Here is a 14,394-nt window from a genome sequence, read left to right as displayed (position 1 = left end):
GGGGGGGGGCCGCAGACGTGTGACGTGATGCTCGACCTCGGGGGGGGGGGGGGGCTGTAGACGTGTGACGTGATGCTCGGCCTCGGGGGGGCCGCAGACGTGTGACGTGATGCTCGGACTCGGGGGGGCCGCAGACGTGTGACGTGATACTCGGGGGGGCTGTAGATGTGTGACATGATGCTCGGCCTCGGGGGGGCTGTAGATGTGTGACGTGATGCTCGGCCTCGGGGGGGGCCGTAGACGTGTGACGTGATGCTCGGCCTCGGGGGGGCTGTAAGATGTGTGACATGATGCTCGGACTCGGGGGGGCCGTAGACGTGTGACGTGATGCTCGGCCTCGGGGGGGCCGTAGACGTGTGACGTGATGCTCGGCCTCGGGGGGGCCGTAGACGTGTGACGTGATGCTCGGCCTCGGGGGGGCCGCAGTCGTGTGACGTGATGCCCGGCCTCGGGGGGGCCGCAGACGTGTGACGTGATGCTCGGCCTCGGGGGGGCCGCAGACGTGTGACGTGATGCTCGGCCTCGGGGGGGCCGTAGACGTGTGACGTGATGCTCGGCCTCGGGGGGGCTGTAGACGTGTGACGTGATGCTCGGCCTCGGGGGGGCCGCAGACGTGTGACGTGATGCTCGGCCTCGGGGGAGCTGTAGACGTGTGATGTGATGCTCAGCCTGGAGGGGGGTCGCAGACGTGATGCTCGGTCTCGGGGGGGGGGGGGCTGTAGACGTGTGACGTGATGCTCGGCCTCGGGGGGGGGGGGGGGGCTGTAGACATGTGACGTGATGCTCGGCTTCGGGGGGGCTGTAGATGTGTGACGTGATGCTCGGCCTCGGGGAGGCTGTAGACGTGTGACGTGATGCTCGGCACCGGGGGGGCTGTAGACGTGTGACGTGATGCTCGGCCTCGGGAAGGGGGGCTGTAGACGTGATGCTCGGGGGGGGCGCAGACGTGTGACGTGATGCTCGGCCTCGGGGGGGGGGGGGCGCAGACGTGTGACGTGATGTTCGGCCTCGGGGGGGCCGTAGACGTGTGACGTGATGCTCGGCCTCGGGGGGGCTGTAGACGTGTGACGTGATGCTCAGCCTCGGGGGGGCCGCAGACGTGTGACGTGATGCTCGGCCTCGGGGGGGGCCGTAGACGTGTGATGTGATGCTCGGCCTGGGGGGGGGGGGGGGGGTCGCAGACGTGTGACGTGATGCTCGGCCTGGGGGGGGTCACAGACGTGTGACGTGATGCTCAGCCTCGGGGGGGCTGTAGACGTGTGACGTGATGCTCGGCCTCGGGGGGGCCGTAGACGTGTGACGTGATGCTCGGCCTCGGGGGGGGGGGGTGCGCAGACGTGTGACGTGATGCTCGGCCTGGGGGGGGTCACAGACGTGTGACGTGATACTCGGCCTCGGGGGGGCTGTAGACGTGTGACGTGATGCTCAGCCTCGGGTGGGGCCGCAGACGTGTGACGTGATGCTCAGCCTGGGGGGGGGGGGGTCGCAGACGTGTGACGTGATGCTCAGCCTCGGGGGGGCTGTAGACGTGTGACGTGATGCTCTGCCTCGGTGGGGGCTGTAGACGTGTGACGTGATGCTCGGCCTGGGGGGGGGGGGGTCGCAGACGTGTGACGTGATGCTCAGCCTCGGGGGGGCTGTAGACGTGTGACGTGATGCTCGGCCTGGGGGGGGGGGTGTCGCAGACGTGTGACGTGATGCTCGGTCTCGGGGGGGACCGCAGACGTGTGACGTGATGCTCAGCCTCGGGGGGGCTGTAGACGTGTGACGTGATGCTCAGCCTTGGGGGGGGCCGCAGACGTGTGACGTGATGCTCGGCCTCGGGGGGGGGGCTGTAGACGTGTGACGTGATGCTCGGCCTCGGGGGGACTGTAGACGTGTGACGTGATGCTCTGCCTCGGGGGGGCTGCAGACGTGTGACGTGATGCTCGGCCTAGGGGGGGGGCCGTAGACGTGTGACGTGATGCTCAGCCTCGGGGGGGCCGTAGACGTGATGCTCGGCCTCGGGGGGGGGGGGGCCGCAGACGTGTGATGTGATGCTCGGCCTCAGGGGGGCCGTAGACGTGTGACGTGATGCTCGGCCTCGGGGGGGCCGTAGACGTGTGACGTGATGCTCGGCCTCGGGGGGGGGGGGCCGCAGACGTGTGACGTGATGCTCGGCCTCGGGGGGGCCGTAGACGTGTGACGTGATGCTCGGCCTCGGGGGGGCCGTAGACGTGTGACGTGATGCTCGGCCTCGGGGGGGCCGTAGACGTGTGACGTGATGCTCGGCCTCGGGGGGGCCGCAGACGTGTGACGTGATGCTCGACCTCGGGGGGGGGGGGGGCTGTAGACGTGTGACGTGATGCTCGGCCTCGGGGGGGCCGCAGACGTGTGACGTGATGCTCGGACTCGGGGGGGCCGCAGACGTGTGACGTGATACTCGGGGGGGCTGTAGATGTGTGACATGATGCTCGGCCTCGGGGGGGCTGTAGATGTGTGACGTGATGCTCGGCCTCGGGGGGGGCCGTAGACGTGTGACGTGATGCTCGGCCTCGGGGGGGCTGTAAGATGTGTGACATGATGCTCGGACTCGGGGGGGCCGTAGACGTGTGACGTGATGCTCGGCCTCGGGGGGGCCGTAGACGTGTGACGTGATGCTCGGCCTCGGGGGGGCCGTAGACGTGTGACGTGATGCTCGGCCTCGGGGGGGCCGCAGACGTGTGACGTGATGCCCGGCCTCGGGGTGGCCGCAGACGTGTGACGTGATGCTCGGCCTCGGGGGGGCCGCAGACGTGTGACGTGATGCTCGGCCTCGGGGGGGCCGTAGACGTGTGACGTGATGCTCGGCCTCGGGGGGGCTGTAGACGTGTGACGTGATGCTCGGCCTCGGGGGGGCTGTAGACGTGTGACGTGATGCTCGGCCTCGGGGGGGCCGTAGACGTGTGACGTGTTGCTCGGCCTCGGGGGGGGGGCCGTAGACGTGTGACGTGATGCTCGGCCTCGGGGGGGACGTAGACGTGTGACGTGATGCTCGGCCTCGGGGGGGGGGGGCCGTAGACGTGTGACGTGATGCTCGGCCTCGGGGGGGACGTAGACGTGTGACGTGATGCTCGGCCTCGGGGGGGCTGTAGACGTGTGACGTGATGCTCGGCCTCAGGGGGGGGCTGTAGACGTGTGACGTGATGCTCGGCCTCGGGGGGGCCGTAGACGTGTGACGTGATGCTCGGCCTCGGGGGGGCCGTAGACGTGTGACGTGATGCTCGGCCTCGGGGGGTCGTAGACGTGTGACGTGATGCTCGGCCTCGGGGGGGCCGTAGACGTGTGACGTGATGCTCGGCCTCGGGGGGGCCGTAGACGTGTGACGTGATGCTCGGCCTCGGCGGGGGGGGGGGCCGCAGACGTGTGACGTGATGCTCGGCCTGGGGGGGGGGGTCTCAGACGTGTGACGTGATGCTCGCCTTGGGGGGCTGTAGACGTGTGACGTGATGCTCAGCCTCTGGGGGGCCGTAGACGTGTGACGTGATGCTCAGCCTCGGGGGGGGGGCCGCAGACGTGTGACGTGATGCTCGGCCTCGGGGGGGGGGGGGCTGTAGACGTGTGACGTGATGCTCGGCCTCGGGGGGGCCGCAGACGTGTGACGTGATGCTCGGACTCGGGGGGGCCGCAGACGTTTGACGTGATACTCTGCCTCGGGGGGGCTGTAGATGTGTGACGTGATGCTCGGCCTCGGGGGGCTGTAGATGTGTGACGTGATGCTCGGCCTCGGGGGGGGCCGTAGACGTGTGACGTGATGCTCGGCCTCGGGGGGGCTGTAAGATGTGTGACATGATGCTTGGCCTCGGGGGGGCCGTAGACGTGTGACGTGATGCTCGGCCTCGGGTGGGCCGTAGACGGTGACGTGATGCTCGGCCTCGGGGGGGCCGTAGACGTGTGACGTGATGCTCGGCCTCGGGGGGGCCGCAGACGTGTGACGTGATGCTCGGCCTCGGGGGGGCCGCAGACGTGTGACGTGATGCTCGGCCTCGGGGGGCCGCAGACGTGTGACGTGATGCTCGGCCTCGGGGGGGCCGTAGACGTGTGACGTGATGCTCGGCCTCGGGGGGCTGTAGACGTGTGACGTGATGCTCGGCCTCGGGGGGGGCTGTAGACGTGTGACGTGATGCTCGGCCTCGGGGGGGCCGTAGACGTGTGACGTGATGCTCGGCCTCGGGGGGGGGGGGGGGCCGTAGACGTGTGACGTGATGCTCGGCCTCGGGGGGGCCGTAGACGTGTGACGTGTTGCTCGGCCTCGGGGGGGGGGGCCGTAGACGTGTGACGTGTTGCTCGGCCTCGGGGGGGGGCCGTAGACGTGTGACGTGATGCTCGGCCTCGGGGGGGTCGTAGACGTGTGACGTGATGCTCGGCCTCGGGGGGGGGGGGGCCGTAGACGTGTGACGTGATGCTCGGCCTCGGGGGGGCCGTAGACGTGTGACGTGATGCTCTGCCTCGGGGGGGCTGTAGACGTGTGACGTGATGCTCGGCCTCAGGGGGGGGCTGTAGACGTGTGACGTGATGCTCGGCCTCGGGGGGGCCATAGACGTGTGACGAGATGCTCGGCCTCGGGGGGGGCCGCAGACGTGATGCTCGGCCTCGGGGGGGGGGGCCTGTAGACGTGTGACGTGATGCTCGGCCTCGGGGGGGCCGTAGACGTGTGACGTGATGCTCGGCCTCGTGGGGACCGCAGACGTGTGACGTGATGCTCGGCCTCGGGGGGGCCGCAGACGTGTGAGGTGATGCTCGGCCTCGGGGGGGGCTGTAGACGAGTGATGTGATGCTCGGCCTCGGGGGGGCTGTAGACGTGTGACGTGATGCTCGGCTTCGGGGGGGGCCGTAGACGTGTGACATGATGCTCGGCCTCGGGGGGGCTGTAGACGTGTGACGTGATGCTCGGCCTCGGGGGGGGCTGTAGACGTGTGACGTGATGCTCGGCCTCGGGGGGGCCGTAGACGTGTGACGTGTTGCTCGGCCTCGGGGGGGGGGGCCGTAGACGTGTGACGTGTTGCTCGGCCTCGGGGGGGGCCCGTAGACGTGTGACGTGATGCTCGGCCTCGGGGGGGGCCGTAGACGTGTGACGTGATGCTCGGCCTCGGGGGGGGGGCCGTAGAGGTGTGACGTGATGCTCGGCCTCGGGGGGGCTGTAGACGTGTGACGTGATGCTCGGCCTCGGGGGGGGGGCTGTAGACGTGTGACGTGATGCTCGGCCTCGGGGGGCCATAGACGTGTGACGAGATGCTCGGCCTCGGGGGGGGCCGCAGACGTGATGCTCGGCCTCGGGGGGGGCCGCAGACGTGATGCTCGGCCTCGGGGGGGGGGGGGCCTGTAGACGTGTGACGTGATGCTCGGCCTCGGGGGGGCGTAGACGTGTGACGTGATGCTCGGCCTCGGGGGGGGCCGCAGACGTGTGACGTGATGCTCGGCCTCGGGGGGGCCGCAGACGTGTGACGTGATGCTCGGCCTCGGGGGGGGGGCTGTAGACGTGTGATGTGATGCTCGGCCTCGGGGGGGCTGTAGACGTGTGACGTGATGCTCGGCCTCGGGGGGGCTGTAGACGTGTGACGTGATGCTCGGCCTCGGGGGGGCTGTAGACGTGTGACGTGATGCTCGGCCTCGGGGGGGCCGTAGACGTGTGACGTGTTGCTCGGCCTCGGGGGGGGGGGCCGTAGACGTGTGACGTGTTGCTCGGCCTCGGGGGGGGGCCGTAGACGTGTGACGTGATGCTCGGCCTCGGGGGGCCGTAGACGTGTGACGTGATGCTCGGCCTCGGGGGGGGGGCCGTAGAGGTGTGACGTGATGCTCGGCCTCGGGGGGGCTGTAGACGTGTGACGTGATGCTCGGCCTCGGGGGGGGGGGCTGTAGACGTGTGACGTGATGCTCGGCCTCGGGGGGGCCATAGACGTGTGACGAGATGCTCGGCTCGGGGGGCCGCAGACGTGATGCTCGGCTTCGGGGGGGGCCGCAGACGTGATGCTCGGCCTCGGGGGGGGGGGGGCCTGTAGACGTGTGACGTGATGCTCGGCCTCGGGGGGCCGTAGACGTGTGACGTGATGCTCGGCCTCGGGGGGGGCCGCAGACGTGTGACGTGATGCTCGGCCTCGGGGGGCCGCAGACGTGTGACGTGATGCTCGGCCTCGGGGGGGGGGGCTGTAGACGTGTGATGTGATGCTCGGCCTCGGGGGGGCTGTAGACGTGTGACGTGATGCTCGGCCTCGGGGGGCTGTAGACGTGTGACGTGATGCTCGGCCTCGGGGGGGCTGTAGACATGTGACGTGATGCTCGGCCTCGGGGGGGCTGTAGACGTGTGATGTGATGCTCGGCCTCGGTGGGGCCATAGACATGTGACGTGATGCTCGGCCTCGGGGGGGCTGTAGACGTGTGACGTGATGCTCGGCCTCGGTGGGGCCGTAGACGTGTGACGTGATGCTCGGCCTCGGGGGGGGGGGCGTAGACGTGTGACGTGATGCTCGGCCTCGGGGGGGGGGGGGGGGCTGTAGACGTGTGACGTGATGCTCGGCCTCGGGGGGGGGGGGGGCCGCAGACGTGTGACGTGATGCTCGGCCTCGGGGGGGGGGGGTCGCAGACGTGTGACGTGATGCTCAGCCTGGGGGGGGTCGCAGACGTATGACGTGATGCTCGGCCTGGGGGGGCCGCAGACGTGTGACGTGATGCTCGGCTTCAGGGGGGGGTCGCAGACGTGTGACGTGATGCTCGGCCTGGGGGGGGCCGCAGACGTGTGACGTGATGCTCGGCCTCGGGGGGGGGGTCGCAGACGTGTGACGTGATGCTCGGCCTGGGGGGGGTCGCAGACGTATGACGTGATGCTCGGCCTGGGGGGGGCCGCAGACGTGTGACGTGATGCTCGGCTTCAGGGGGGGGCTGTAGACGTGTGACGTGATGCTCGGCCTCGGGGGGCTGTAGACGTGTGACGTGATGCTCGGCCTCGGGGGGGCTGTAGACGTGTGACGTGATGCTCGGCCTCGGGGGGGCTGTAGACGTGTGACGTGATGCTCGGCCTCGGGGGGGCTGTAGACATGTGACGTGATGCTCGGCCTCGGGGGGGCTGTAGACGTGTGATGTGATGCTCGGCCTCGGGGGTCTGTAGACGTGTGATGTGATGCTCGGCCTCGGGGGGGCCGTAGACATGTGACGTGATGCTCGGCCTCGGGGGGCTGTAGACGTGTGATGTGATGCTCGGCCTCGGGGGGGCTGTAGACGTGTGATGTGATGCTCGGCCTCGGTGGGGCCGTAGACGTGTGATGTGATGCTCGGCCTCGGGTGGGGCCGTAGACGTGTGACGTGATGCTCGGCCTCGGGGGGGGGGGCGTAGACGTGTGACGTGATGCTGGGCCTCGGGGGGGGGGGGGGGGGGCTGTAGACGTGTGACGTGATGCTCGGCCTCGGGGGGGGGGGGCCGCAGACGTGTGACGTGATGCTCGGCCTCGGGGGGGGGGGTCGCAGACGTGTGACGTGATGCTCGGCCTGGGGGGGGTCGCAGACGTATGACGTGATGCTCGGCCTGGGGGGGGCCGCAGACGTGTGACGTGATGCTCGGCTTCAGGGGGGGGTCGCAGACGTGTGACGTGATGCTCGGCCTGGGGGGGGGCCGCAGACGTGTGACGTGATGCTCGGCCTCGGGGGGGGGGGTCGCAGACGTGTGACGTGATGCTCGGCCTGGGGGGGGTCGCAGACGTATGACGTGATGCTCGGCCTGGGGGGGGCTGCAGACGTGTGACGTGATGCTCGGCTTCAGGGGGGGGGGTCGCAGACGTGTGACGTGATGCTCGGCCTGGGGGGGGGTCGCAGACGTGTGACGTGATGCTCGGCCTGGGGGGGGTCGCAGACGTGTGACGTGATGCTCGGCCTCGGGGGGGCCGTAGACGTGTGACGTGATGCACGGCCTCGGGGGGGCCGTAGACGTGTGACGTGATGCACGGCCTCGGGGGGGCTGTAGACGTGTGACGTGATGCACGGCCTCGGGGGGGCTGTAGACGTGTGACGTGATGCTCGGCCTCGGGGGGGCCGTAGACGTGTGACGTGATGCACGGCCTCGGGGGGGCTGTAGACGTGTGACGTGATGCTCGGCCTCGGGGGGGCCGCAGACGTGTGACGTGATGCTCGGTCTCGGGGGAGGGCTGTAGACGTGTGACGTGATGCTCGGCCTCGGGGGGGCTGTAGACGTGTGATGTGATGCTCGGCCTCGGGGGGGGTCGTAGACGTGTGACGTGATGCTCGGCCTCGGGGGGCTGCAGACGTGTGACGTGATGCTCGGCCTCAGGGGGGGGGGGGCTGTAGATGTGACCCGGACCCTCACCTTCGCTCTCCAGAGTTCTGGCACGGAGTTATTATACAGACTGTTTGCCATCAGCTCCAGCTGCGAGGACATCACCACTTGGCCCTTCATGGCCTTCAGCAGATCCCTCAGTGTCTGGAAGAGGGCGCCGAGGAGTCGGTTGTACCTGAGGGGACAGGAGCCAGTGACGTATCTGCATTACTCCTCCGCAGGGGGTCTCGTCGCTCGCCCGGCCCTCACCGTATGACTTCTTGTACCAGCACGGTGTTCATGGACTCCTGGTACAGGACCGGGTACTTGGCCATCACGTCCTGCACTGAGATGAGCTGAGGAATCTTCTTCAGGATCCCTTCAGCGATTTCTTCCACCATCTACGGGGACGAGCAGTAACGTTAGCCCTCGCTCCTGTGAGTCGCCCTGTACATGGTGGTGGTACTCGCCTCGTCGCGGCTGCCCCCCGTACTCTGCGTCCGAGGCTGCAGCGTCACCAGAGATCCCAGGAGGGAGAAGCTTTCATTCTGCGCGAAGGTGATGGTCGCGTTCTCATGGAGCCCAAACAATTCCGTCAGATCATTGAGAGGAAGAGAGCGGATGTACTGCAGGTAGCCCTGAGCGCGGAGGAAGAGGAGGAAGAAGGTCACAACCTAAAGCACCGAGCGCGGAGGAAGAGAGGCACAACATAAAGCACCGAGCGAGGAGGAAGAGGGGCACAACGTAAAGCACCGAGCGAGGAGGAAGAGGAGGAAGAGGGGCACAACATAAAGCACCGAGCGAGGAGGAAGAGGAGGAAGAGAGGCACAACGTAAAGCACCGAGCGAGGAGGAAGAGGGTCACAACGTAAAACACCGAGCGAGGAGGAAGAGGAGGAAGAGGGGCACAACCTAAAGCACCGAGCGAGGAGGAAGAGAGGCACAACGTAAAGCACCGAGCGAGGAGGAAGAGGAGGAAGAGAGGCACAACGTAAAGCACCGAGCGAGGAGGAAGAGGGTCACAACGTAAAGCACCGAGCGAGGAGGAAGAGGAGGAAGAGGGGCACAACCTAAAGCACCGAGCGAGGAGGAAGAGGAGGAAGAGAGGCACAACGTAAAGCACCGAGCGAGGAGGAAGAGGAGGAAGAGAGGCACAACGTAAAGCACCGAGCGAGGAGGAAGAGGGTCACAACGTAAAACACCGAGCGAGGAGGAAGAGGAGGAAGAGGGGCACAACCTAAAGCACCGAGCGAGGAGGAAGAGGGTCACAACGTAAAGCACCGAGCGAGGAGGAAGAGGAGAAAGAGGGGCACAACCTAAAGCACCGAGCGAGGAGGAAGAGGAGGAAGAGGGGCACAACCTAAAGCACCGAGCGAGGAGGAAGAGGAGGAAGAGGGGCACAACGTAAAGCACCGAGCGAGGAGGAAGAGGAGGAAGAGAGGCACAACGTAAAGCACCGAGCGAGGAGGAAGAGGGTCACAATGTAAAGCACCGAGCGAGGAGGAAGAGGGGCACAACCTAAAGCACCGAGCGAGGAGGAAGAGGAGAAAGAGGGGCACAACCTAAAGCACCGAGCGAGGAGGAAGAGGAGGAAGAGGGGCACAACCTAAAGCACCGAGCGAGGAGGAAGAGGAGGAAGAGGGGCACAACGTAAAGCACCGAGCGAGGAGGAAGAGGAGGAAGAGAGGCACAACGTAAAGCACCGAGCGAGGAGGAAGAGGGTCACAATGTAAAGCACCGAGCGAGGAGGAAGAGGGGCACAACCTAAAGCACCGAGCGAGGAGGAAGAGGAGGAAGAGGGGCACAACCTAAAGCACCGAGCGAGGAGGAAGAGGGGCACAACCTAAAGCACCGAGCGTGGAGGAAGAGGAGGAAGAGAGGCACAACGTAAAGCACCGAGCGAGGAGGAAGAGGGTCACAACGTAAAGCACCGAGCGAGGAGGAAGAGGAGGAAGAGGGGCACAACCTAAAGCACCGAGCGAGGAGGAAGAGGAGGAAGAGGGGCACAACCTAAAGCACCGAGCGAGGAGGAAGAGGGGCACAACCTAAAGCACCGAGCGAGGAGGAAGAGGAGGAAGAGGGTCACAACGTAAAGCACCGAGCGAGGAGGAAGAGGAGGAAGAGGGGCACAACCTAAAGCACCGAGCGAGGAGGAAGAGGGGCACAACGTAAAGCACTGAGCGCGGAGGAAGAGGAGGAAGAGGGGCACAACGTAAAGCACTGAGCGAGGAGGAAGAGGAGGAAGAGGGGCACAACGTAAAGCACCGAACGAGGAGGAAGAGGGGCACAACGTAAAGCACCGAGCGAGGAGGAAGAGGGTCACAACGTAAAGCACCGAGCGAGGAGGAAGAGGGTCACAACGTAAAGCACCGAGCGAGGAGGAAGAGGGGCACAACGTAAAGCACCGAAGCGAGGAGGAAGAGGGGCACAACGTAAAGCACCGAGCGCGGAGGAAGAGGAGGAAGAAGGGCACAACGTAAAGCACCGAGCGCGGAGGAAGAGGGGCACAACGTAAAGCACCGAGCGCGGAGGAAGAGGGGCACAACCTAAAGCACCGAGCGCGGAGGAAGAGGGTCACAACGTAAAGCACCGAGCGCGGAGGAAGAGGGTCACAACATAAAGCACCGAGCGCGGAGGAAGAGGGTCACAACGTAAAGCACTGAGCGCGGAGGAAGAGGGTCACAACGTAAAGCACCGAGCGCGGAGGAAGAGGAGTAAGAGGGGCACAACGTAAAGCACCGAGCGAGGAGGAAGAGGGGCACAACGTAAAGCTCCGAGCGAGGAGGAAGAGGAGAAAGAGAGGCACAACGTAAAGCACCGAGCGAGGAGGAAGAGGGTCACAACGTAAAGCAGCGAGCGAGGAGGAAGAGGAGGAAGAGGGGCACAACATAAAGCACCGAGCGAGGAGGAAGAGGAGGAAGAGAGGCACAACGTAAAGCACCGAGCGAGGAGGAAGAGGGTCACAACGTAAAGCACCGAGCGAGGAGGAAGAGGAGGAAGAGGGGCACAACCTAAAGCACCGAGCGAGGAGGAAGAGGAGGAAGAGGGGCACAACGTAAAGCACCGAGCGAGGAGGAAGAGGAGGAAGAGGGGCACAACCTAAAGCACCGAGCGAGGAGGAAGAGAGGCACAACGTAAAGCACCAAGCGAGGAGGAAGAGGGGCACAACCTAAAGCACCGAGCGAGGAGGAAGAGGAGGAAGAGGGGCACAACCTAAAGCACCGAGCGAGGAGGAAGAGGGGCACAACCTAAAGCACCGAGCGAGGAGGAAGAGGAGGAAGAGAGGCACAACGTAAAGCACCGAGCGAGGAGGAAGAGGGTCACAACGTAAAACACCGAGCGAGGAGGAAGAGGGTCACAACGTAAAGCACCGAGCGAGGAGGAAGAGGGGCACAACGTAAAGCACCGAGCGAGGAGGAAGAGGAGGAAGAGGGGCACAACGTAAAGCACCGAGCGAGGAGGAAGAGGGGCACAACCTAAAGCACCGAGCGAGGAGGAAGAGGAGGAAGAGGGTCACAACGTAAAGCACCGAGCGAGGAGGAAGAGGAGGAAGAGGGGCACAACCTAAAGCACCGAGCGAGGAGGAAGAGGGGCACAACCTAAAGCACCGAGCGAGGAGGAAGAGGGGCACAACCTAAAGCACCGAGCGAGGAGGAAGAAGAGGAAGAGGGGCACAACCTAAAGCACTGAGCGCGGAGGAAGAGGGGCACAACGTAAAGCACTGAGCGCGGAGGAAGAGGAGGAAGAGGGGCACAACGTAAAGCACCGAGCGAGGAGGAAGAGGGGCACAACGTAAAGCACCGAGCGAGGAGGAAGAGGAGGAAGAGGGGCACAACGTAAAGCACCGAGCGAGGAGGAAGAGGGGCACAACGTAAAGCACCGAGCGAGGAGGAAGAGGGTCACAACGTAAAGCACCGAGCGAGGAGGAAGAGGGGCACAACGTAAAGCACCGAGCGAGGAGGAAGAGGGGCACAACGTAAAGCACCGAGCGCGGAGGAAGAGGGGCACAACGTAAAACACCGAGCGCGGAGGAAGAGGGGCACAACGTAAAGCACCGAGCGCGGAGGAAGAGGGGCACAACCTAAAGCACCGAGTGCGGAGGAAGAGAGTCACAACGTAAAGCACCGAGCGCGGAGGAAGAGGGTCACAACGTAAAGCACCGAGCGCGGAGGAAGAGGCTCACAACGTAAAGCACCGAGCGAGGAGGAAGAGGAGTAAGAGAGGCACAACGTAAAGCACCGAGCGAGGAGGAAGAGGGTCACAACGTAAAGCACCGAGCGCGGAGGAAGAGGGTCACAACCTAAAGCACTGAGAGCGGAGGAAGAGGAGGAAGAGGGTCACAACCTAAAGCACCGAGCGAGGAGGAAGAGAAGGAAGAGAGGCACAACCTAAAGCACCGAGCGAGGAGGAAGAGGAGGAAGAGAGGCACAACGTAAAGCACCGAGCGGGGAGGAAGAGGAGGAAGAGGGTCACAACGTAAAGCACCGAGCGCGGAGGAAGAGGAGGAAGAGGGGCACAACGTAAAGCACCGAGCGAGGAGGAAGAGGAGGAAGAGGGGCACAACGTAAAGCACCGAGCGCGGAGGAAGAGGGGCACAACGTAAAGCACCGAGCGAGGAGGAAGAGGGGCACAACGTAAAGCACCGAGCGAGGAGGAAGAGGGTCACAACGTAAAGCACCGAGCGAGGAGGAAGAGGAGTAAGAGAGGCACAACGTAAAGCACCGAGCGAGGAGGAAGAGGGTCACAACGTAAAGCACCGAGCGCGGAGGAAGAGGGTCACAACCTAAAGCACTGAGAGCGGAGGAAGAGGAGGAAGAGGGGCACAACCTAAAGCACCGAGCGCGGAGGAAGAAGAGGAAGAGAGGCACAACATAAAGCACCGAGCGAGGAGGAAGAGGGGCACAACGTAAAGCACCGAGCGCGGAGGAAGAGTCACAACGTAAAGCACCGAGCGCGGAGGAAGAGGAGGAAGAGGGGCACAACATAAAGCACCGAGCGCGGAGGAAGAGGGGCACAATGTAAAGCACCGAGCGAGGAGGAAGAGGGGCACAACGTAAAGCACTGAGCGCGGAGGAAGAGGAGGAAGAGGGGCACAACGTAAAGCACCGAGCGAGGAGGAAGAGGGGCACAACGTAAAGCACCGAGCGAGGAGGAAGAGGAGGAAGAGGGGCACAACGTAAAGCACCGAGCGAGGAGGAAGAGGGTCACAACGTAAAGCACCGAGCGAGGAGGAAGAGGAGGAAGAGGGGCACAACGTAAAGCACCGAGCGAGGAGGAAGAGGGTCACAACGTAAAGCACCAAGCGAGGAGGAAGAGGAGGAAGAGGGTCACAACGTAAAGCACCAAGCGCGGAGGAAGAGGGGCACAACGTAAAGCACCGAGCGCGGAGGAAGAGGAGGAAGAGAGGAAGAGGGGCACAACGTAAGGCACCGAGCGCGGAGGAAGAGGGGCACAACGTAAAGCACCGAGCGAGGAGGAAGAGGGGCACAACGTAAAGCACCGAGCGAGGAGGAAGAGGGGCACAACGTAAAGCACCGAGCGAGGAGGAAGAGGGTCACAACGTAAAGCACCGAGCGAGGAGGAAGAGGAGTAAGAGAGGCACAACGTAAAGCACCGAGCGAGGAGGAAGAGGGTCACAACGTAAAGCACCGAGCGCGGAGGAAGAGGGTCACAACCTAAAGCACTGAGAGCGGAGGAAGAGGAGGAAGAGGGGCACAACCTAAAGCACCGAGCGCGGAGGAAGAAGAGGAAGAGAGGCACAACATAAAGCACCGAGCGAGGAGGAAGAGGGGCACAACGTAAAGCACCGAGCGCGGAGGAAGAGTCACAACGTAAAGCACCGAGCGCGGAGGAAGAGGAGGAAGAGGGGCACAACATAAAGCACCGAGCGCGGAGGAAGAGGGGCACAATGTAAAGCACCGAGCGAGGAGGAAGAGGGGCACAACGTAAAGCACTGAGCGCGGAGGAAGAGGAGGAAGAGGGGCACAACGTAAAGCACCGAGCGAGGAGGAAGAGGGGCACAACGTAAAGCACCGAGCGAGGAGGAAGAGGAGGAAGAGGGGCACAACGTAAAGCACCGAGCGAGGAGGAAGAGGGTCACAACGTAAAGCACCGAGC

General features: G+C 64.7%; 1 protein-coding gene across 4 annotated transcripts in view; it reads right to left on the bottom strand.

Moving 5' to 3' along the window:
* Positions 1–14,394, bottom strand: part of DNAH1 (dynein axonemal heavy chain 1) — a 124,072-nt gene that overhangs the window by 26,275 nt on the left and 83,403 nt on the right. For all 4 annotated transcript variants that reach the window (XM_073645106.1, XM_073645105.1, XM_073645107.1 and 1 more), the window contains 3 exons: positions 8,749–8,916; positions 8,549–8,679; positions 8,330–8,474 (listed from right to left, as the gene is read on the bottom strand). In XM_073645106.1, coding sequence (XP_073501207.1) covers positions 8,330–8,474; positions 8,549–8,679; positions 8,749–8,916 — 444 coding nt within the window. The remainder of the gene's footprint in view (positions 1–8,329; positions 8,475–8,548; positions 8,680–8,748; positions 8,917–14,394) is intronic.

The sequence above is a fragment of the Phyllobates terribilis genome, unplaced genomic scaffold (genome assembly GCF_046119375.1).
Source record: "Phyllobates terribilis strain yellow unplaced genomic scaffold, ASM4611937v1 Scaffold_8__6_contigs__length_399053987, whole genome shotgun sequence".
In the NCBI taxonomy this organism is placed as follows: Eukaryota; Metazoa; Chordata; class Amphibia; order Anura; family Dendrobatidae; genus Phyllobates; species Phyllobates terribilis.
This window is presented reverse-complemented; position numbering and strand designations above follow the sequence as displayed.